The sequence below is a fragment of the Salvia miltiorrhiza genome, chromosome 3, assembly GCF_028751815.1.
Source record: "Salvia miltiorrhiza cultivar Shanhuang (shh) chromosome 3, IMPLAD_Smil_shh, whole genome shotgun sequence".
Taxonomy (NCBI): domain Eukaryota; kingdom Viridiplantae; phylum Streptophyta; class Magnoliopsida; order Lamiales; family Lamiaceae; genus Salvia; species Salvia miltiorrhiza.
The window spans coordinates 57,579,674-57,603,963 of NC_080389.1; the positions used below are offsets into that span (position 1 = coordinate 57,579,674).

Sequence of the window (24,290 nt, forward strand, 5' to 3'; positions counted from 1 at the left end):
AACCTGACCCAGATTCCAAAAGCAGATCTTAGCATTAAATTATTATTATTTTCTTCTTTTTATTTTCCTGATTCCAATCTATTTAATTTTCGAAGGGCCAATAATACTTGTGTAGATTTGTAAAGGTTTCAGCCAAGGAGACAATTCAAAAGGCTGTAATCAAAAGTTGCACCATCACGCAACACCCTTTATTGTTTCTTTAAATTAAATGTATCCTTTTCTTTATAAATAGTAATAATTAAATTAAATCCAGATCCATTGAAACAAGCAATCAGATTTCCATAAGTTGCTACAGCAAAACATGTTTAACTCCAATAACAAGTTTTGGTTGTGCCACCTCCTCAAAATCAGTAGATACCTTTGCCCTTGATCATGATATTGGATGTGATCAAACCCCATTTGTCACATTCCTTGATTTTGGTCTCATCTAAATTAAATGTACCTATAAAACCTCAACATCCACTGGGGCACCTCTTTAATGTCTAGGGCACATGGTTAGTTACAAGAAAGTGGTACCAACAATTTGCTTCCAATTTATTTAATATATATGGCCCTTCTCAACAGCTCAAACAATTTATTTTTGTATTTCTTTGACTCTCTCCAATACAAACAATCATTTGGGGTGCAAATCAAAATAGTGTAATTTTGTACTTTCGCAGCTTCCACATTCACAGCAAATAATTAATACTCCACATTATAATTTGCTTCATAATCTATAAACATAATTGTAACACATCAATATTTTTTTTGGAGAAATTCCTGAAATAATTTATTTAATTATGATAAAAAGTACAATTGTATTGCATCAATCAATCAATAACTAAACACAGTAGTAATAGAAAAACAGGAAAGCCGCAGTTGCAAAAATGAGACTGAGCATGACTTCCAAACTCAAAAAACAAAAATAGAATAAAAAAGAGTACGTGCAACACCAAATAGAATGTTGTACATTTAAATAATTCAGTCACACCATGTTGGTGCAAAATTTTGTGTAAAATTGGAATAAAATTATTGGTGTTTGAATCTCACACCAAATTGGTTGATTAAAAATGTAAGTACTTATGACCTACAATCAACATAATTTATAAACTTTCAATCCAATTTATAACAAAAATTATGCTTTCTCCATTCTTCAAATAACTTCATAATTTTCTTTTCTAATCCATTCCAAAAAAAAAATCTTTTATTTTTTGATTATACACCACCACTAATAATATCTCATTTCCTCTTACTTTTCATATTTTTACCATTCTCAATACTCCATTTATCCTTATTTTTTATTTTATTTTTATATTTTTTTTTACATTTTATATAATATGGTTGATTTTAAATGTGTATTTTGTATGGGACAAATAATGAATATAACAGTGAAGTGAAGCACATATATAAAAGTTCTATGTTATCTTTGCAAAGTCTCGTGGATCCATACTATAATCTTGAAACTGATGTTGGTGGATTCTATTTCTCATCTTCTTGGAAAACAGTGTAGCATAGGAATGTTGAAATTTGATGGAAGGTGGAATAAGAGAATAATCATAGCAATGATGAGAAAATATTCTGTGGGAATCAGAGACGTATATATGTATTCACATTCAAGTTTAAATCCATGTTGTGGGGACACAGATTGACAGCCAAGCCAAGCTGGAAAGATGAGAATGCACATAAGTGTTTGTTAATTTGCCAGAGAGATTTTAGCATCTCAATTTTCTCCAGTGTCAGTGTGTTGACAAAACTGCCCAGAATCTGGCCCATTTGCTTCTTACATTCACAAACATCACCAAATGTGAGGGGAAAAAGGGTGTCTGTAGAAAGGGAGTTTTCATGGGCCACCTCTCAAATAAAGGAAATTAATATAAATAGTTGTAATCACTGTGCTTTGCGATTTGATTCTTTCCACTTATTAACAGAATTTCAGAGCTCACTGACACGTGGACAGACTCGAGGTTAGACTTGAAAAGGGAAATTGAGGATTCTTGCTTTAGCTGAGAGATATCAGAGCAGAGAAGAGTGTTTGAAGAGCAATTGGCCTCAATTCTTGTAAGTAATTTTTGAATTTCGAAATTGGAGTTTTACTTTCACTAGACAAATGCTGTGATTTCATTTTCTGCTTTCGATGTATCGGATTTCCTGGTGATTTTCTGTTAAGGGTTTGATGATACATGTTTTCGTTTCTATATGTTGTATTGAACTTGAATTCCTGTGTGAATTTGTTTTAAGCCTTGAAATTCTTAAATGCTGATTGCAATGCAATACTTGATTGTTCAGAGCTGGGTGGTCTTATAATTTTGGGTGATGGTCTTCTGATAATGGATGAAAAGGGAATGTCAGGTTCCATCACTGTGGGATCCGAGGATAGTATCGATACATTGTATCCAATGTTGTTTGGTGTTTCTTGTGCATTTTTCGCTCTAAGACTGCTGCCGGAGCAGCCTGAATTATGTGATGATATGTGGTCACAAGTCACAGCTAGAATGCTTCAAGGGAGTAGTCATCTTCTAGGGTTACTCGTGTGGAGGGTTCAGAGGGACGAGGCGAAAAGTAGAAACACCGAGCTTCTGAAGAAGCTCGAGGATGCGGAGAAACAGGTCCAAGAATTGAAGAAGAGAAGAAGCGAGGACGCAAGGGCCAACGAGAAAGTCGTGAGGATAGTCGCCACTCGGGAGCAGAGCTGGTCTGACGAGAGAAAGAAGCTCAGGCAGCAAATCGGGGGCCTTATGAATGATCTGAGAGTTGTGAAGATGAAGAGTGAGAGATCGATTGCTGAGCTGAATCAAAAACTGAAGGAAAATGAAGCTATTATGCATTTGAAGGACAAATCAATTGAGGAAGTGGAGCTCAAGAGAGTGGAAATCGATGAGAAAGTGAACAAGGCTGAGAATCTTCTGAAAGAGATGAGAGAGAACGCACAGCGTGAAGCTCAACGCCATGCCAGTGAAACCTTGAAGCATAAGACGGCCTTCATTGAGCTCGTATCTAGCCAGCGACAGCTTGAAGCAGAGATGAGTCGGGCTGTTAGGCAGGTCGAGGTAGCAAAGCAAGAGCTTGATTCGGTTTTGGATCAGAAAGAGCAGGCTGTCTTGATGACACAAAAGTTATCCATGGAACTTGTTAAAACGCGTAAAGATTTGGACCAGAAAGACCAGATTTTGTCGGCTATGCTGAGAAAATCCAAAGTAGATACAGCCGAGCTTTTGAAGGAAGTAAAATCATCTAAGGCCAAGAGACAGCAAACCGAGGTAGAAACAGCAGGGTGGAAGGCAGTTTCTGAGACGAAACATGATAGACATTCACTAAGGAATATATTGTCCAAGCATGTGAGTGTAAAGTCGGATATATTCTCAGGTGGAAAAGGTGGGCATTTAAAAGCTATGGCGTCGCTGGATGCTGGAAACCCCAGAGCAGCCGAAACTGATTATCGCGAGTTTGAGCAACCGCAAGCTTTTAAACTTATAAATGATCCATATTTGATTGCACGAACTGGTGAACCACGTAAGATCTTTAAGTATGAAACTTTGTTTTACAAGATCCTCATGCATTTATATTGTGATCAATTTGGTTAATGCCTCTTAATTCCCTTTGTGCCTATTAAGTATGTAATTGTTTTTTGTAATTCACTTTGCAACTTTAGATTTGATAGCTGATGTCGAGGGCTTGGAGAACTGGACCAACTCGGAGGCAGCGACATACGAGTTTGCACTTCAGCAAAGGCATAACCTTGAAATAGATGCTTTTGTGGATCAACTGAGGCTCAAGGATGAAAGGTTAGAAGCTTTTCGTTGGCGTTTGTTAAGCATGGAAATAGAGTCTAAGAGGTTGCATTCACACATCGAAACGATCGATCATGAGATTACACAGCTGAGGAAGGAGAATATGAGGCTGGAAGCTCTACTGTTGGACCGCGAGACAGAGTTACATTCATTGAAAGAGCAGCTACTGATGCAGTTCAATCCTCCAAATCTCCAGAAGTTGAATTTTGAATCCTCTCTACACGAGGCGACCATGAACCATAATACGGTATGGTCAAGAGTCAAGGTCGTCAAAAGGAAACCAGGACAGAGAAGGAAAGAAATGAATGTTACAGAAGAAGAAACTCCTCAAGCAGCCGAGGTGTGTGAACTTCCATCTGATGAGCAGCTCAAGGATATAGTTTTGACGCTTAAATATCCTCATAAGGAGATACAAGATTGGAAAGTTGCATCCCTGGAACAAGATCATTGTAGGCAGGGAAGTTTTGGTTCAGATGATGCTGCAAATGTCGAAACAACGACATCAGCGGGCCAAGGATCAAGTAAAAAAAGTAACTCTACATTGAAATTGGATATTCATGCTCTTGGAGTCTCATACAAGATCAAGAGACTTAAGCAGCAATTTCTAATGCTTGAGAGGTTGATGGGGAAGCAAGAAAACAGCGAAGTGGATATTGCAACGAAGGGATTGTATGCCCTTACAACCCTCCTGAATAAGCAAGTTGATCGATACCAGTCTCTTCAGGGGAAAATTGACGATCTCTGTCAAAGAATGGTACGCATCACCTTATTATAGAAAAATCAACCTCATTTTACTAATGTTGTAACCCAAATCTATATCTTTTCACCTAAGAAAGTTGGCAATATTTTTCTGTAATGTCTGCAGGATGAGAAAAACCTGAACCTGAGCTGCAGAGGCAATGCAATTGCTAGAACAGATGACGAAACCAAAAGGCTGGAGCACTTTCTTGAAGAAACCTTTCAATTACAGAGATATATAGTCGCGACAGGACAAAAATTAATGGAAGTTCAAGCTAAGATTGCCTCTGGATTTATTGATTTTGCAGAAAAGATTGATCAGCCTGAGAGCTTTGACATGAAACGATTTGCTGATAGTATCAGAACACTCTTCAGAGAAGTTCAGAGGGGCCTTGAAGTCCGAATATCTCGGATTATTGGGGATCTTGAGGGAACCCTGGCATGTGATGGTATCATAAATCTGAAAAAATAGCACAGAAACTGTTAATAATATGAAGATGAAGCCAATAGTATAGTTCCTATGTCTCACTGTAGAGTTTCTAATGTAACCACACCATAGTCTACTCTTTTTCGATTTCTTAGGGTTTATTTGTCTTCTCTGATCCGTTTTTCTCAAATTATTCATCTAGTTATGACATTTTAGTGGGTAAATGAAAGTGAATCTGCAAAGCTTCAAATGTCCATGAAGTTATTCTTGTGAAATTATGTTTTACATGCTCAGTGATTATTGGACTAAGCCTTTTCACAATAGTAATATGACATAAATAAATATACTAATTGATCGTCACTTTGTTTTAGATTGACATTTGACTATTCTATCCACTGTGTTACTGATACAACTACTGGTTTGATCTCGGAGAAGCCCAACATCACAAAGGAAGATGCGGCCCAATCCAGAGAAGGCCCCATTACTGATCAAAGGCCCATTCGCAACAAGAAGATACCAGAGCGCTTTCGAGACTTTGTCTTGGAGCAGACGAAGGAGCACCTAGCTTAGGGGACCACTTTTCTGTTAGGATTATCTTTCTGTTATGCTTTCTGCATGGTTTGTGTAGTGCCACTTTTGACAAGCACTCTTTAAATAGCTGAGGAGATGTACGTTGGTAAAGAAGGAATGAAGTAGTCGTTTCTGAATTTCCTTCCCTTCCTCTTATTTGGAGTTTTGGCTCACTCGAAGTAGTCTAATATCTTATCAGTTACTAGGGGATGGTAAACTATCCTAGCTAGGTTGTTTCTTGATAATGTTAAGTTTTTCATTTTAATATATGTTCCATTTTCTCGTTTCTGTTGGTCCCTTCTCTTCCATGTCTTTCAGGACTATAAACAGGCAAATCAGTGGAACATAATCAAGCAAATAGAGAAGAAACTGTGTACCTGCTAGGGGTGAGCTTCTGTTTTAAAGCTTTTGATTTAACTTTCTCTCCTCATTGGTGTAGCACAAAAGCATGCTCAACAAATTATGTCAAACAGCATTCGTGTAGATTAATTATCATAATGAAGACCAGAACATATTTCTTGCCTGCAGCGATCTCGTAGCAGCTTGATCTAATTGTAGATGAAAACCATATCCATGTTCTTGAGTTTTATATCACCCTTCTGCCACTGTTATTTATGCCGTACCAAGAAGAGAGAAAATACGACTGAGATGGAAAAATTATTGCATTGTTAGTTGAAAATGGTTCCTTAATACGTAAATCTCTCGAGCCTTCTGAATTTGCTATACATCCATACTATTAGTTAAAGTCATCATCACCATCATCCCATCAACCTAGTCTAGCAGCTACATAAAATGCATACATACATGTGATTACTTCCAACAACTGCTCATTTAATAAGTCTCCTGCAATAATCTTGCGTGTGTTTGTTTTATTAAATCATTTCTTGAATCAATCATTTCATGTTAGTTTTCATGTCATTTTCAAGAACCTATAGGAGTCATTACCTTCAACATGCATTGCCTTGCATCAGCACTTGACAAAATTTCGCATCACCCCTTCAAAATTTCACCATCTGAGGATCAGCAAAAATGATGAGACGATACAAAGCTAATGGTGTTGATATGTTATATCCTTGCGCAGTCGCTGCACCAGTAGGATGATACGCATGATCAAATTGTGGCTGTAAACACCATCAAAATCCAAGTTAGATCTAACGACCTATGGATCGATCATGATTGAAGTTGAGTGTTGCATGCTGTAAATCACTTGAACTGGGCTCCCTCCCTATCTCTAGGTAAAATCAAATGGCCTGGTAAGTAAAGTCTTGCTTTGGGGTTACTGCAAATGATATTTACCATAGATTAATGATCTATGGAAAAAAGCAGGTTGTTTGTATGATGTGACATGCTTTGGTTATGAATGAAGATGGTATATGGATTCAAATGTGAATATTCATCCATGCTTTCACAGGGGCTCTTCACCACATGTTGTGTTACAGTGTTAGCATCAGCTAACATAACCATTGTTTGGGATGAAAAACTGAAAAATTAAATATAAATATGTGAAATGAGTTTGTTTGTGTTGTGTAAATTTGAGAAATAATTATCCCGAACCCACATGGAAAGAATAAGGTAAGTGGAAAAATAAATTGTATCAATATTCATTCGATTGAAAAATGGTGTAGATTCACCAAATACAGATACCAAGAATAAATGTGAAATTTGAGTGTAGATTCTTCTTCTTCTTTTTTTAAGAATTTCACATTTGGTGTTTGAGTGATTATTTAGTAGCTACATGTGTGTATGTATTTATATAGTACTAAAGTACGATTAGGAATTAAAGAAACATGTGGAAAGTAAAGACAAACAAGACACTACAAAAAAACGCGTAAATACCGACGAAAATTACCGACGGCGGCGCCGCCGCCGGCAATTACCAACGGCACGGCGGCGGCAAAAAAGGCGACCCGCCTTTTGACTATTACCTGCGCATTACCGACGGCAAACGGGCCGCCGCTAATTAGCGGCGGTTACGCCGTCGCTAATTTAAATATATATTAATATAAATATATATTATTTATTACCGACGGCAATTGCCGTCGGTATTTACCGGCGGCAACCGGCCGCCGCTAATCACCACCGCCGGTGACATCCGGCGATAGCACCACCGCCGTCCGGCCAACATTACCGACGGCATTTTTCCGCCTCTAATTACCGACGGCAAATGCTAATTACCGACGGCATTTGCCGTCGGTAATTAATTTTATTTTATTTTATTTTTTTTTATTTTTTTATTTTTTTTTCATTTTTTTTTCATTTATCATCTAATAAATTGATCAAAGATAAAAATACAAAAACATTAAAATCAAATATATATTGAAATACAAGTGAAAATTTAAACATTGATTATTACTAATCTAAGATTATTACTAAGAATTCAAGATTCTTAGTAAGAATAAGAATCTTATAATTATAACTTAAGAATGTTAATTTGATTAGTTATTCACTCATCAATCATCACTAATCCAAGATTATTACTAAGAATTCAATATTCTTAGTAAGAATCTTATAATTATAACTTAAGAATGTTAATTTGATTAGTGATTCACTCATCAATCATCACTAATCCAAGATTATTACTAAGAATTCAAGATTTTTAGTAAGAATCTTATAATTATAACTTAAGAATGTTAATTTGATTAGTGATTCACTCATCAATCATCACTAATCCAAGATTATTACTAAGAATTCAAGATTCTTAGTAAGAATCTTATAATTATAACTTAAGAATGTTAATTTGATTAGTGATTCACTCATCAATCATCACTAATCCAAGATTATTACTAAGAATTCAAGATTCTTAGTAAGAATCTTATAATTATAACTTAAGAATGTTAATTTGATTAGTGATTCACTCATCAATCATCACTAATCCAAGATTATTACTAAGAATTCAAGATTCTTAGTAAGAAACTTATAATTATAACTTAAGAATGTTAATTTGATTAGTGATTCACTCATCAATCATCACTAATCCAAGATTATTACTAAGAATTCAAGATTCTTATAATTATAACTTAAGAATGTTAATTTGATTAGTGATTCACTCATCAATCATCACTAATCCAAGATTATTACTAAGAATTCAAGATTCTTAGTAAGAATCTTATAATTATAACTTAAGAATGTTAATTTGACTAGTGATTCACTCATCAATCATCACTACTCTAATATTATTGCTAAGCATTCAAAATTGTTAGTGAGAAACTTATAATTATAACTTAATAATGTTAATTTGATTAGTGATTCACTCATCAATCAACACTAAGGTTATGAATGGTGTATAAACTAGATTGATAAAATATATATATATATATATATATATATATATATATTCGAAAATTAATAATAAATTAATTAATAAATATTTTTCCGACATAAAAATAAGAACGGAAACGAGCCCAATCCGTAATTAACAATATTTTTTGTATATCATCTCGACATATTCTAAGGTTATGAATATATATGATATTGTATATTGAAGTAGACTTTAAATGAATTAATAGATATTATATATATCAATAATACGAGTGTTCTGTACTGGTGACCATTCGAAAAGAACTTCAAGGTTAAGCGTGCTTGACTTAGAGCACAACTAAGATGGTTGACCGACTGGGAAGTTCGTCTAAATTATGCAATACTGTATAAATACCGAAATAAATTGTGGATATACAATAAAATAAATAAATAAATAAAATAAATAAATAAATAAATAAAATAAAAAAAATAAATTAAAAAATATTGCCGAGGGCAAAATGCCGTCGGTAATTACCGACGGCATTTTGCCCTCGGTAATACCTTGAACAACTCCGGCGTGTGCGCCACCACCGTCCGGTGGAAATTACCGACGGTGATCTCGCCGCCGCTAATTACCGACGGCATTTGCCGTCGGTAATTTTTCGGCACTCTCCGCCGTTCAACGGCGGTATTTAACGGCGGAAATGCCGGCGGCTTCGCCGCCGTTAATTGCCAGCGGCGGTCGATCGCCGTCGGTAATGGCGTTACCGACGAGCCGGTTAGCGACGGCGAGTTGCCGCCGGTAGCCTTTATCACCGGCGGCCGTGTCTTATTACCGACGGCAAAATGCCGTCGGTAATCTTGCGTTTTTTTGTAGTGAGATCAGAAATTTGTAACAGCCAGTTTTTATTTTTACATATATATATTAGTATAGTTCATTCAAGAAGAATACGCAGGAGGGTGCAACTCGAAAATGAGATACAATCCAATCAAATGGCTATTTATTTCTGTCTTATTATCTTGCTTATTGACATGATCGAAATCTTTTGTGTGTGTGTGTGTGTCTTTTTCCCCTGTAAAATCGTGTAGTAAATTCCAATTTGATATTGTATTTGTATATATAGTTAAATGGTTGTTGTCCAATGTCCACAGAAACGACCAAAAGCAATTTAAATTCAATAATATAGTACCAAATGTTCATTAGTAGACGGTCCTAAGCAGGAGTCCTTAGCTTTGATTTTTTTTTTTTTTTTTTTTTTGAGGGTCTCCTTAGCTTTGATTTTAAAATGACACGAATTTTGATCCGTATATATGTTGGGCTGTTCATGGATATTCGCGCGCGTGTATTTATGTGTGTGTGCGCTATTTGCGAGTTTACAAACGATTTTGAAATGCAAAAATAGTTACAAATATTTATACTAATATATTTCATCAAGTGCAAATAATGGTCAATAATTAAAGTTATTTTCAATTGAGTTTTGCTTTTATTCCTAAATAAATCACTAGAAAAACTCTTCATGTGTTAAAGATTTTTTGGTGCAAGATTTTATTAGTAATTAATGGCTAGTTTTGGTAGATTATGATTTAGGTGACAATGCCACAAAAGTCATCACATGCTGATAGGCATAGCCAGCTTTTGTTCTCAGTTAATAAGATAAAAAAGGAGCATTTATTTGTGCAACCAACATCCAATAAATAATGTCATTTCTTAATTATACTTTTTTGTACTTTGTATTATATAACGGTACGAAGATTATGTATAATACCCATAATGTCGAAAGGTTAAATATTAAATCAAACTATAGAGAATCATACTATTGTAGCGTAAAAAGATATACAAGTTCTATTAGGAAAGAAAATACCCACGATAAATTGTCCTTATAGATCAGGGGTGTGCTTCTAAAATACACTCTAATTTTATTTTATTTTTAAAAAAACACCTCAATTATGTTCCACTATCCTATTAAAATTTAGTTTGTTTTTTTTGAAATTACAAGGTATAGGCGTGGATACAACACCACACCACCTAAAGTGAAAAAACATCATCACACGTAGGTGGGATTGAACCCAATACCTCTCACATAAGAGAGTCTTTGGGTGCCTCAACTTTGCCACTAGAACAAGGTCCATTGACAAAATTTAGTTTGTTGGAGTATGAATTTTCGTAGTACAACTTTTTTTTAGTTATTTTAGCACTAACAAAATACAGCACAATATACTCTAATATTAGCTCGTACACATTATAACTAATTAAATATAAAGATTAAATACGATGTGTATAGTATTTGGAATAACAAAATTAATAGTGTGGGTGAGGTTGGAGCGTAACAATCTCATATATACGTTACGTGGGCATTGTTTACATATTAAAGGGTCATTATAGTCATTTAAAGATCGCCAAGTAGTTAGACTTAGACTAACCGTTACGTCCTCCTTCCTTTACTCCCCAAGGAGCTTCCCCACCTTAAATTACCATTAACTCCCTCTCACACCCCAACTAAACTATCTCCAATATAATTCTTCATCGCCAACTATAAAACTAAAGAAGAAAATAAATTTTTTATAACCCTTTAATTGGATTAGGGTTAATTATACTTTATGGCTGATCTTTCAATCGAATTCTAAAAATAGTCCGACTTTAAAAAATCTACCCCAAAAAAAAAAAATATCATGACCTTTAAAAAAATTACAAATTTGGGTTCAAAATTCTGATGCGGAAGATCCAATCTCGAACTGATTATTACGCGGATTCATTTTTCCATCCAAACATCAAAACGACTTTAACTCCAAACTTTCATGTTAGAATTTCGAGTCCAAAAATGTAGGCTAAAACCATATTTGCCATTTTTTCAGATGATCAATGATTTTTGTTTTTAGAGATTTTTTAAAGACCGTGTAAAGTTTGCAACTCAATAAAAGGTCGGCTCATGGAGTATAATTAACCCAATTGAATTAATATCACGTTTATTCTGAAAATCACGCTTCTAATTTTTATTTTTATTTTTTTAAAAAAGTACTTCCTTCGTCTACAAAAAAATTATCAGAATTTCATTTCGATTTATCTACTAAAAATTTGTCACTTTCATCTATTGTGGTAGGGTCCACACAACTCCACTCACATTTAAAGTGAGACTCTTACTTACAACTCCACTCACATTTTATTATAACTTGACGTTGGCCACAATATAACAATTTTTTTTACACAAAAACTCATGTGAAACCAGTTTTATGGTGAAACCGCTACTTCAACATACAAATTAATGACACTTTATTATTTTAAAGTGTCATTTGTATGTTGAAATAGTGTCATTGTGAAACTGGTTTCACAGGAGACCACCTAGGTTTTTGAAATAAAAAATGAAATGTTATATTGGAAGAAATTAATATAGTTGTCGTCCCCACATACATGATATTGATATATACATATACTGATTTTATTCCCACAAGGGCCTATAGCTACGATAACCAAAATACTAGTAGGAAAAAACATGAGCTTAGGAGTAGACGATTCCTCTACGCCCAAGCTTTCTCTCTCTAGACTCCCATGCAAGCCAAAACACCCGATCCAAATGCTAACGCCGCCGCTCCACCCATCACTTTCCATCCCATTCCAATGGGAGGAGGCGCCGGGAAAGCCGAGGTTCCCCGCCGATGATGACGCCGCCAGGTGCTTGGACCTGCCTCCCAGATTAAATGCCCAATTTACCATAATGCCCTCGCCCGCCATGACCCCGCTGTCATGCTCCTTCTCCTTCCGGAGAGGACCGGGTTCGGCCCGGTTCGGCGGTTCCAGGAGGTGGAGGTCGTGGGGGAGCTTCAAGTTCCGGGAAGAGGCGAGGGGTGGTTTCGACCTTTCGCAAACGCTGGGAGATTTTTTTATGAGTGAAAAAAATAGTGCACATGTGCAGAAGATGAGAGGGATTACAAGAGTGCGGAGCTTCTTCCATTTCTCTACCATCAATTCTAACTTGTGAGTCACTTTCTGCTTTGTCTATATATGCAAATAAAAACAAACAAACAAATGAAACCTAACTTGGGGAGGAATGAAAAACAAACTACTACTCTATTCTTTTCCCATTTTCTGTTAATGTTCTAATTCACAATTTTATATTAAATTTATACACTTTTCTGTTTTTATATATTGTATGACTATGGTTAGGGTTTATTTTTAACCTCAGCAGGTTGTTATTACTTTCGCCCTTTTTTTTTAAAAAAAATTACACAAGTAAATAAAGGAATTTAAATACCGTATGACAGACAGTGGACTTGAACCCAAGACCTGAGCTCTTGGACATTAACCACCTACAGCTATGCCAACACACACACACTTTTGCCCAATTTATTGGATAATTATTTTTGCGTCCTTGTGATGCACGAGAGATATTATTTTTTTCTAAAAAATATTAAATAAAATTTAATTAATTATTAATAATATATGAGTATTAAAAAATTAAGGTTGTACAATATATGAGTTCGAGCAACTGTTATAGTGGTTTTATTAATCTTAAATGTTGAAAATTTCTCTTACACTTGATGACTAAATGTTTCATGAAAGGATAAATAAATATGTTAAAAGTCCAAGTATAATCATAAATCTTATCAATATTAATATTTTATAATAATTTTATATACATTTACTAAATATTAGTGATCATTCTATATAGCCGTATAACTAACGCCTATAATGAGATAAAAAGTTTAACTACTACTTTAATTAGACAATAGAAACAATTACAATAAAAAATATAGGCATGATCTGGATTAGACGAAATAAAAATATTTTTAAAAAAATTACTTTCAAAAATATTAAGTATGATTTTGATGAAAAAACATAACTTACTATATATCTGGAACTGATTCTATTTTTTATATTGATATAGATGATAAAAATAATTGTTTTAGTTGGTAAATAGAAGTCAAAATTCAATATAATCACAAGCCTTGGATTATATTTATACAATTAATTAATATCACAAAAGACAAACATCGGTCTTAGGGTACAATGTCTAGCAATTCATCATTTTCCAACCTCCTAGCTAGTGTGTTTGGGGTCATATTGATTCTGGTTTTGTTTTAGCATATCATAGTTTAGTATTAACAATATATATAGTTCTATATTTTCTGAATCCAAAAAATTTAATTTTAAGAATGTAGTGTGTTCTGTTCACGTTACAAATAGTCGCACTTTAATTATGTACTATAGAACTGATTTCTAGAAGTTTTTGAAAAATTAAAAAATTTATAGTGAGGTCTGTTAGTTCTAAACTTAGTTTTCCTCCTCTTCTTCTTTTTTATAGAAATTAATCCGTCTCTTAAAAGATACTACTAGTATATATTATAGTTAATTTAAAACTTAATTTTAGAAGTTTTATCGATTCCATACAAGTACAACGATGTATTTGAATTAGATTCTATTAATGTTAAATTCAAATTAGTTTGAATTTCTTATAGTGGTGGGTCTCAATTATTTAATACAACATTGAAAGTAGAGAATGCGAAGTCTCAAAATGAGATGATAATTATAGATTGGATTAAACGAAGATAATTTAAATTTATAAGCTACTTCCTCGGTTCACAATTTAAAGCCCTACTTACTCTTAAATTTTTATCCACAAATTAAAGTCATATTCTATTTTTTTATACTTTTTAATTTTCTTATTTTCCTATATTTACTACTCCCTCCGTCCGCGAATTAAAGCCCCATTTACTGTTGGGCACGGAGACTAAGAAAGCTGAAAAAGGTGTTGTAGGTAAAAGATAAGGGTAGTGGTTAAGATATTAAATTACTTTTACTAATCTATGATTATGAGATACTTTTGCTTTATTAAATTATTCTCTTTTTTCTCTCCCTCTCTCTGTTCTCATTGATCTCTTTTGCTCGAACAATTGGAGGAAAAAAAAAAAAAGAAATTCAGTGAACAAATCGAAAAACCACTTTACTACCTATGCTATAATTTCCACAGAGATTCCAAACCAAAATACATGACTATCAGCTGCATAAACTTTGTATACCACAAAATATATGTGCTTTTACAAGAATGACAATACAATGAATACATACATAGATCTAAAAGGAAAATAGAATTAGATTAGTAAACTGAAGTAGAAATGAGGTAGTGTTGCTGTGGTGTTTTGTGTGAGTCGAGTCAGACCGGGGGTGGTTTGGCCGTGAATTGTCCGGCTGAGGAAAATAGAGGGCGGCGAAGGGTGCTGTTGCTGCTGCCTGCCGGAGTTGAACAGAGGAAGGCCAGGGCACGCGGTCCTGCCACTGGTGTCCGGCCAAGGACGGTTAGAGAGAGGGAGGTAGGGGCTGGAGCGCGATGGTGGTTGGCTGTCGTCGCCGGGAATCGAGCGGGAGAAATTGGGGATCTAGGGTTTTTATTGAGAAAGGTAGAGGAGAGCAGAGGCGGTCGGCGGTGCCCTCGTTGCCACCATCGGAGTTCAGTTAGGGAGGCGAGGGGCACGAAGGTGCCAGGGAGGACGCCGGAAATTAGTGAGGGATGTGGCGTCGGGGTCTGGGTTTTGTGTCTCTGTGTGGGTACGGTCGAAGGAGGAAGAGATGAGAGAAGTGGTGGCGTGCGGCGGTGACCGTGGGTTCTCCGCGGTCGCTGCTGTGCCGGAGAAGGGCAGGCGTTGGCCGGACACTAAAAAAAATGAAGACGAGAGAGAGAGAGAGTTTCATGGAATTCGGCCGGACACTCAAAATGAAGACGAGAGAGAGTTTAATGAAGACGAGAGAGAGAGAGTTTATGGATAATTAGGGGAATGATTAGTTAGTTAATTAAATGGGGTAAAAAAATGAGGTGGGATAATTAATGGCAAAGGTAGTAATTTAAAGTAAAGAGGGAGGGTAAAAGGGTACAAAAAGGCAAATGGGGCTTTAATTCGCGGACAAATATTTAGAGGCAAATGGGGCTTTAATTCGCGGACGGAGGGAGTACCATTTGTCACTAATGAACCTACCTTAAAACACTTTTGTCATATTTATATTCTATATTTACTATACTTTATCACTAGTGGACCCACTCACAACACCTTTATCACTTTAGTCAACTATCTTTATCACTTTAGTCAATTACCCTTATCACATTTTTCAGTTTTCTTAGTCTCCGTGCCCATATTAAAGTGGGGCTTTAAATTGTGGACGGGGGAGTAGTATATATAATATGCTCTATATATCTACTTTTCGAGACGTCAGGTCTGATCTTTTTGTTACAATTTAACACTAGCTAGTGTGTCACATATTTTTTGCACGTTAATATACATTTATATTATGTGTATGTAGAAATAAGTAAATTATATCTTTGTTTCAGGTTAGACATTTATGCACGCTTTAAGCAGGCGATTCCATGGCGGCGTAGAAGATGAAATTCCACGGAGTATTCCGCTATTTTATCAATGCATATCTCATGCGTACAATAATAATATTATGTGCGTGATATATAAAAATATAAATAATCCCAATTGGTTATTTGGTTATCGATCACATTGAATATTGCGTACTACGTGTCTCTTTGATGCCTAACTTCAAATTTGTATTATATGTTTGTCTATATTTTTGTTTATTTACAAAAGTAGGTAATCGATAGTAATTTCGACGAATATGAGTAATGATCGAGTTTCTATATAATCTTAGTATATAAACTATACAAAATAGTGAATCACACTTAAAAAATTAAATGTAACAAAATCAACTCTATAAACACAAATTTGTTTGTCCATATTATAATCGATAAACACAAATTATAATTTCAAAATTTTGAGCTAGTTCTTTTTTCAATAAAACTACTTTATCATTTATAGATTTTTTTTACTTTCCTTTTAATAAAATTTCATATTTCATCTATTTATTATATAAAGCAATATATATACATACATATATATATATATATATATATATATATATTGATGAAATATAGCTAAAATATTGAAAGCATTATATTCATCTTCAATCCTAGCTAGGTGACATCTCTATATTATTCCATGTTTTTCTTCTAAATTCTGCATTTTATTCATCTTAATTCTAAATTTTATTTTCAATAATTATCATTCAATTAATGAAGAGGTTACAATAAATCAATAATCAATATTGTTATTACATATATTTATAAATTTAAAGTGTTTCATGTAATTGATCGAATTTAAAATAGGTATATATATATATGGGAATATATATTAATTATAGGTGCATGGATCTACATGGTTGAATCTTAGCCCATTATTTCAGGTTATCTTCCTACTCCACTTCAATCAAAGACTGCAGGTAGATGAAGCAAATAAAATCTGACTAGACTCTAGCCAAATATCAAGTTAAATTATAAATTTTAATTTATAAACTATAATGTAAAGGGATTCTCCATCAAAAATTGACAAGGTATAACTTATATTAGATTTAGAAGCATCGCCTTCATATTATTTGCTTTAAGAGCTGAGTTAGTATTTTTTTTTAATTAAAAAAAAACATTATAATATAAAGTGATTTTCTGTCAAAATTCAACGAAATACAAACTAATATATATATATATATATATATATATATATATATATATATATATAACCTCTCCCTATATATATATATATATATTAACCACAAAATGTTTGAGCCACTCATAATTATTAGCCTTGGTTATCAATTCCACATAAACGGAGTTTATTAAGTAAATAAATAAATACACTACTCACATATGCATATCTATATATGTATGTATGTTTGTAGGTATGTGTGTGTTGAAATTTGTACATAAGTTTGAGAGGCCACCCCAATTTCATATTCATATATCTAACCCACTAAAAGAGGCTGGGCATTTCTCTGATGGCCCAATAAAAAAAAGGAAGAATGAACAAATTAATTTGAACCAAAAATAGTTAATCAACTGTAAACTCACTAAGTATATTTAAATTTTAATTTTTAATTAATATTATTTTTAATTAATTAATACATAAATTTTGAAACATTTGGAATTTGGTTCGAATTAAAATTTCTGATACATTTAATCTTACGTATACCAGAGTTTTATTGTGTGACATTTTTCATATGAGCTAGCTATGATTAAGAAGAAAAAAGGAGATAATATTTTGACGTTCACGTAATAAAATTATGGCATTCATATAAAAAAAATGTTGTTGTAAGTTTAGACTGGATCGAATTTCAAAAAGTTTAAAATTTATATATTAAGTGATAAACAAATCAAAATTTAAATATACTTTGTATATTAGGGTGCGGTTATAGTGAGAACCACAATTATGGTGAGAACATAAGAACCAATAAAATTACTGCATCTGCTATACAAATTAATGCATCCGCTATTAAATTTAATGCATCCGAAAAAAATATTTTTTTTGCTCCCTTCAGGATTCGAACCTAGCACCTGCATCCATCCACCAAGATGATGCATCCACTGTAGATCTTGATGATCGAATGGCTTAAAATGGTTCTCCGTTCTTATTTTATTAGTGGTTCTTATTTGAACTTCTCCCTATATATATATATATATATATATTTGAAATCCCAAATATTTAGTATTCTTCCTCTTTATAACGGTGAGAATGTGAGAATCAAGATATGAATGTTAATTTTTCTATATTGCCCAATTAGAGAGAGAGAAGAAAAATCGAGAGAGAGATACCGCTTGAAAGAAGTTGACATATTTAAGTAATATCTCTACAATTTTAAAATCATTTTGTATGAAATAGTCGAGCTCAAATAACAAGATAAAAGTTTGAATCGAGCTCGAATTGAGATAGAAAATTCGAATATTTAAACAAGTCAAACTCAAATCTATTAGTATTTGGTTCAACTCGACTCGTTTCCTATCTCTATCTCACACAAACATACAAATATACAATACAATAGTTTGGAGAATGTTCAATCATTATTTATCTTGCTTTGCACTCTTTAACTTTTCCATGCTCTTTAAATGTAATTTTTTTTACGGTGATTTACTTAAAAAAAGTTTGTACTCTTTTTCGGTTTAACTAAATTGCAAATAAATTACATTTATATGCGTGCAGAATATGTCCATTACTCGACCACGCTAACTTCTTTCAATATTATTATTTTTCCATAAATTGAATTTAAATCTTTCAAAGCTTACATCAATAGCTTCTATCTTTCGAGTCTTAAATTTATAGATTGTATCTTTGGACTTCAATTGCTAAGTAAAACAATTTGTCTAAGTCCGTCAAGAGGGACAAAAGAGTAATTAAATGGTATTCATATCATAATCAGAATCTAATACTATATTTATAATTTTACTTAAATTTGATAGTGTTTGAATTTAGATATCTAAGTCAAAAAAGTATAACACAAGACTTTTCAAATTAAAAAAAATGCACAAGACAATATGATGAGGACAGTATTTGGGCCTATAGGTTTTCCTCTCCGATGAAGACCTAAGGACCCGAATACGGAATACCCCATTCCGGCATATAAGAACAAGAACAGAAGAGTAGAGTAACCCCACTCGGAAGAGAACAGAGCCGTCCCTATTCTTTTAAAGCTAGTTGTTAATGGCTTAAGAGGAGAAATTGTTCAACCAGATCTGACCCGAACAGGACCGGTGGTCGACTAGTACCAGATCTAGACTAATGAAAGGCCAGTACAGGAGTGGCAGAAAGGAGCACCTGCAAAAGTACACTACAAGAATTCAGCTCATAGACAACATAATATAGACAACGGTTCTGAAACTCGTTGTCTATTATAACTATAGACAACGGTTTTTGGAAAAACCGTTGTCTATTTATGGCGGTCATAGACAACGTTTTGAAAACCGTTGTCTATTCTCTAATAGACAACGGTTTTCAAATCGTTGTCTATGACCGCCCTAAATAGACAACTTTTCTCCAAAAACCATTGTCTATTAGAGAATAGACAATGATTTTCAAATGTGTTGTCTATGACCGCCCTAAATAGACAACGTTTTTTCCAAATCCGTTGTCTTCTTTCACTAATTTTTTTTACTATTTTTCTCTCTATTTTTTTCTTTAATTTTTTTATGAACATCATCAATTTTTTTTTATGAACATCATCAAATTTAATTCATAAAAAAATACTTAATACTACATCTTAAATTTAAGTTCGTGAAAAAATCTTTAATATGGTATAAAAATCATAAAAAAATGAATAAATTATGAAAAAACAAAATTAAAAATATTTTATTTTTTTTCTCTTCATTAACATTTTATAATTTTTTATTTATATTTGTGTATGCAAATATTAATTTATTTATTATCACGCTTAATACTTTGTAATAATAATAATGATAATATGTAATGTCAATTTTCATTATTAAATAATTTAAATTTATTTAATAACTATAATTATCATTATACTTAATACAAAATTGAAAATATATGTTTCAAATCTAATATTTTAATAAGTAATTGATATGGATTATTTAATTTTATTTAATTTTATTATTAAAACATATTTTTAATTTGTTTATATTTTAGTTTTATCAATATTTTTTTAATATATAAACATGTCATTTAATTTCAATGTTTGCCGTGCATTTCACGAATGGACATTCTAGTATTTAATTAATTACATAACAGTTTTTACCATCAACATACAAAATTACTCTACAAAATTAATTCAAAATCCAAATAAGTAGTGAAATGTTGAATTTCTTATTTCCATCACTCAGATTCCCAAAATATATTCACCAATCACCACCATCTCAATTTCAGTTCAAAAAATTCTCCTATCTTAATTACAGTCATAGAATTTGATGCAAGATATAGTATATAAATAAATTATTACTAATTCGGGCGTTTAATTATACAATGTCAAATTTTGTGGGCTTCCACTATTACATACAACACTCGATGTTGGAGCCATTCAAGCAATAACTCCCACATTCACATTTCTTTAATCATACAATATTTAAATAACCCAACAATAATATATAGTAGAAAAATAAATTAATGTGAGTATTAAAAAGCAGACATTCCTTGCCCATTTTTTTATTCGATTTTCACCCATTTGTTGTGCACCACTCAGTAAAATCCCAATCCATCTCAAACTCAAAGGCCGCGTTTGAATTCTACCTTGAGTCTTTCTAGAATTGTAGAGAGAGAAAACAGAGAGAGAAGGGGTTTTTCAGAGAGAAAACCCCTGGAGAGACTCCTTCGCCGCCTCTTCTCTCTACGGCGCTAGGCGATTTGTCGGCGCCGCCCCTTCCCCCTTTGCCTCAGTCGATCCGGCGCCGCCTCTTCCCCTGCCTCAATCAGTCCGGCGCCGCCCCTTCCCCCTTTGCCTCAGTCGATCTCGACCCGACAACCGCCGTTCTAAGCCTCAGGCCTACCCTCATCTCTCAAAAATCGACGTGAACAAGAAAGCCCTAACTCTTCCTCTTAAATCTGAACTCGTCGTCGCCGTGGTTCCGAAATATCAGGCGACGTTGTCGCCCCAAGGCCGCCTGAATTCTCCCCCAAGGCCGACATTGCTCAGATTTAGGGGAGGTCGCTCAAAATTGAGCCTTAATTTTCCCCCTTCCAGATCGAGCCCTAGCTCTTCTCCTGCCGATTCAGTTTTGCCGTTGCCGCCGCGTGTAGAATGCCTGTGAATCGGCGTCCTCCCATCTCTCTACACACGAAGTCTGAAGTCAAAGCCGGCTGCTCCTCTCTCTCCTGTAACGGACTAATCGCTGCCGCTTCCGCTACGGTGGAGTCGTCGGGTTCGAGCCACGCCTTTGCTGTTGTTCTCGGACTCCACCGAGGCAGCAAGAGCTGTCGTCATCATCTTCGTCTCAGCTCGGCTGAACAGGGCAGTCAGCCTTCCCTCCTCCCAAAGCTAAGTTAATCTATAGCTCTATTGTGCATTTTCGATTTTCCTATAATGGTTATGCAATAAATAGCACTAAGCACTAAACTCTTGCTATTGTATCAAGGAATTCCTCACTGCATTTAGCTCGTGTGAAAGTCGTAGGCTGTTTTTGGTTTTGATGGAAGTAAATTGATTATGCAATGGCAATGTTTGGCTACCATGCTTAGATGGAGGATATGCATTATGAGATGTAGCATATTGAGCTCAGTAAATACCTTGAAAATTTGTTGGTAGGCTGCTGTAGTGGTTTTATAAATGAATTGGGAAAATCTGATATATTCAAGACCTCTGAGTTTTGGCAGAACAATGAATGAAGCTTCTTCTTACTCTTTGATCGTCTATTATTGTGTTTTCAAATGACGTTTTGCGCGTACTTTTGATTTGTATATTCTTATTCTTGTCTGGATTGATTGTGCTCTTGTTAATCAAACCTGTGCCACTCGTTTGCAGTTTTAGAACACTTTGTTGGTTTTGAACACATTTAATTGCACCTTACACTAAAGATAGCAATCTTGTTTTCCATGTTTTTTGTGATGTTGGAGTGTACCTAGGTCCGAGTATATATTTACTCTCTTCTCACTGGAACAGAGGAAGCTGCCCTCATGGAGCTCCTGAATTTCATGTATAGTAATACATTAAGCATCAACACGGCTCCTGCTTTACTCGATATGCTTATGTGCTGATAAGTTTGAGTTGTCTCATGCATGAGATACTGCAGCCATCGATTAAGAAACTTGTCCATGACTCCTGTGTCTGCACTAGTTTTTCTAGATCTTCCTTCTAGCTTCCTTATGGGTGATGCAGTTCAACCATTGACTGATGCAGCGAAACATTTCTTAGCTGCCAGATATAAAGATATCAAAGTAAGATCCCTTTACACCCTCTTCCTCCAACTTCATTTATAATCTATATTCCAATGATCATCGTTTACAAAATGTATGTATTATGATTTCATTTTGCAGTAATTAACATTCTTTTTGGATAGGTATCAAGAAGAGATCATGAATGTGCCCCTTACTGGGATTGAGGCAATCTTGTGTAGTGATGACCTTCAGGTGGCATCAGAGGATGTTGTTTATGACTTGGTGCTGAAGTGGTCCCGATTCCATTATCAAAAGCTGGAGAAGCGTCGGGACATCCTATGTTCACAATTGGGTGGCTATATCCATTACCCGTACATGACGTGGCTAATATGTAATGTTGGATGAAATTTGTTTGAATGTAATATTAGATTAATAATGTAATGTAGGATGATGATGTTTGGATTCTAATGTAATGTAGGGATGATGATGTTGGATTCTAATGTAATGTAGGGATGATGATGTTGGATTATAATGTATGAATTTTATTATTAATTTATGTATTTTTAGCTTTTCTTATTATGTTTTTAGATTTACTGAAATATAAATTGAAAAAGCAGGAAATTTTAAATATAAATACAAAATCAAAACTATAATATAGAATAGACAACGGTCAAGAACTTGTTGTATATAAGAGAATAGACAACGGATTATCAGTCGTTGTCTATCAGAGAATAGACAACGAGTTTTCTCATGTTGTCTATCACAGAATAGACAACAGACGCTAAGACGTTGTCTATGAGAGAATAGACAACGATCAGAAACCGTTGTCTATCAGAGAATAGACAACGGTCTAGAAACCGTTGTCTATGACCGCCCCACAATAGACAATACTCTCATTTACAACAGTTTATTTTGTAATAGACAACGTATTCTGACCGTTGTCTATTAGCGTTTTTTTTGTAGTGGTACGGTATGACCGAATGCAGTCATTGTCCACCTTTATGCAGTGACCGCCTCCTCCAACTAACATGTTGTTGGCTGACGTAGAAGATGCTCTCCCGAAAAGTAGGAAAGACGAATTTGCCCCCATATGTAAAGCAAAGGATAACCTGAAAAGACGAAACAACCTTCAAGCCCTAGGGATGGAATTTATAAAAGTGTCACCTTTGTCATGCAATCTATAAATAGAAGAAGTGCTGATTTTACAAAGGGAGGTTTCTTTTTCCAAATACTCAGAAGAAAGATATCCATAAGGATCATGGTGAGATTGGAAGAAATGGCCTAGAAATCTACTGGGGAGAAGAGAAAAGAATTCGATATATAAAGGGAATAGCAACAAGAAGACAAGGTGAAATATCCGAGGTGAAGAGGCAGTCATAGTGAAGAAACTTGGATCTAGATTGAAAGTTCTTACCCTAACCAGGTTAGATTAAAACATGAAATATCTTATCTTAGTGTTGGTAAATTCAGCCTTCACCACAATAGAAATTATCATTCTTCAAATAGCTTATAGTTCTAATTATATGTTCTCCTCAATTCAACATCTTTCCACTATAAACATCATGTAGTAAGAAAAATAAGAATAATAATACAATCTTACCCAATTAAATTTAATGAGTTGGAAATAATATTCAAAATATGGTGAATTGGGTATAATTTGAATAATTGAAGTAAGTATGACAATTTTTGGATTATTCCCCACCTTAGGTGAGATGGCCCAAGTAGATTAGATTAGGGCAGCTCTACATCATTATTTGCAGCCTGCAATTTTTGTGGACCAAAAGTAGAGTGTTTTTTTCTCTTTCACATTTTAGAATTCCTGTCTTCCTAATTTAAGCACGCATACACACGCACTCAAGAGGTGTTAATATATTCATCATTCTCATTTTATTCTCCATAACCAATATTTTAATTGATCTATA

The 24,290-nt window shown here is 34.2% G+C and overlaps 2 protein-coding genes and 1 long non-coding RNA gene across 7 annotated transcripts; all 3 read left to right on the plus strand.

Annotated features, from left to right (window-relative positions):
• The first annotated feature begins 1,422 nt into the window (after window positions 1–1,422).
• Window positions 1,423–6,892, plus strand: LOC131014686 (putative WEB family protein At1g65010, chloroplastic). 5 transcript variants are annotated; one of them, XR_009098301.1, is made up of 7 exons: window positions 1,423–2,037; window positions 2,266–3,489; window positions 3,629–4,521; window positions 4,633–4,954; window positions 5,365–5,714; window positions 5,821–5,888; window positions 6,584–6,892. XR_009098301.1 is itself a non-coding variant. In XM_057942736.1 (4 exons), the coding sequence occupies exons 2-4, from the start codon at window positions 2,307–2,309 to the stop codon at window positions 4,975–4,977; spliced, it is 2,421 nt and encodes an 806-aa protein (XP_057798719.1). In that variant the 5' UTR covers window positions 1,423–2,037; window positions 2,266–2,306; the 3' UTR covers window positions 4,978–5,207. The 5 variants fall into 5 exon arrangements, 1 of the variants encoding a protein (XP_057798719.1); XR_009098303.1 differs by having other exon boundaries at window positions 5,304–5,888; XR_009098300.1 differs by having other exon boundaries at window positions 5,365–5,888.
• A 5,297-nt stretch (window positions 6,893–12,189) lies between these two features.
• Window positions 12,190–16,232, plus strand: LOC131014729 (uncharacterized). Its single transcript, XM_057942809.1, has 2 exons — window positions 12,190–12,709; window positions 16,053–16,232. The coding sequence occupies exons 1-2, from the start codon at window positions 12,228–12,230 to the stop codon at window positions 16,105–16,107; spliced, it is 537 nt and encodes a 178-aa protein (XP_057798792.1). The 5' UTR covers window positions 12,190–12,227; the 3' UTR covers window positions 16,108–16,232.
• Window positions 16,233–20,339: 4,107 nt separating this feature from the next.
• On the plus strand, window positions 20,340–22,920 carry LOC131014736 (uncharacterized). Its single transcript, XR_009098307.1, has 2 exons — window positions 20,340–22,428; window positions 22,551–22,920. It is a non-coding gene; the product is annotated as an uncharacterized LOC131014736 (long non-coding RNA).
• Window positions 22,921–24,290: the final 1,370 nt, after the last annotated feature.

Bases quoted from the DNA above. Each gene is read 5' to 3' on its own strand.
- LOC131014686 (XM_057942736.1), top strand. From the start codon at position 2,307: ATGGATGAAAAGGGAATGTCAGGTTCCATCACTGTGGGATCCGAGGAT. The intron at 3,490-3,628 runs GTAAGATCTTTA...TTGCAACTTTAG, and splicing joins TGCACGAACTGGTGAACCAC to ATTTGATAGCTGATGTCGAG. The intron at 4,522-4,632 runs GTACGCATCACC...TAATGTCTGCAG, and splicing joins ACGATCTCTGTCAAAGAATG to GATGAGAAAAACCTGAACCT.
- LOC131014729 (XM_057942809.1), top strand. From the start codon at position 12,228: ATGAGCTTAGGAGTAGACGATTCCTCTACGCCCAAGCTTTCTCTCTCT. The intron at 12,710-16,052 runs GTGAGTCACTTT...TCTTTGTTTCAG, and splicing joins TCTACCATCAATTCTAACTT to GTTAGACATTTATGCACGCT.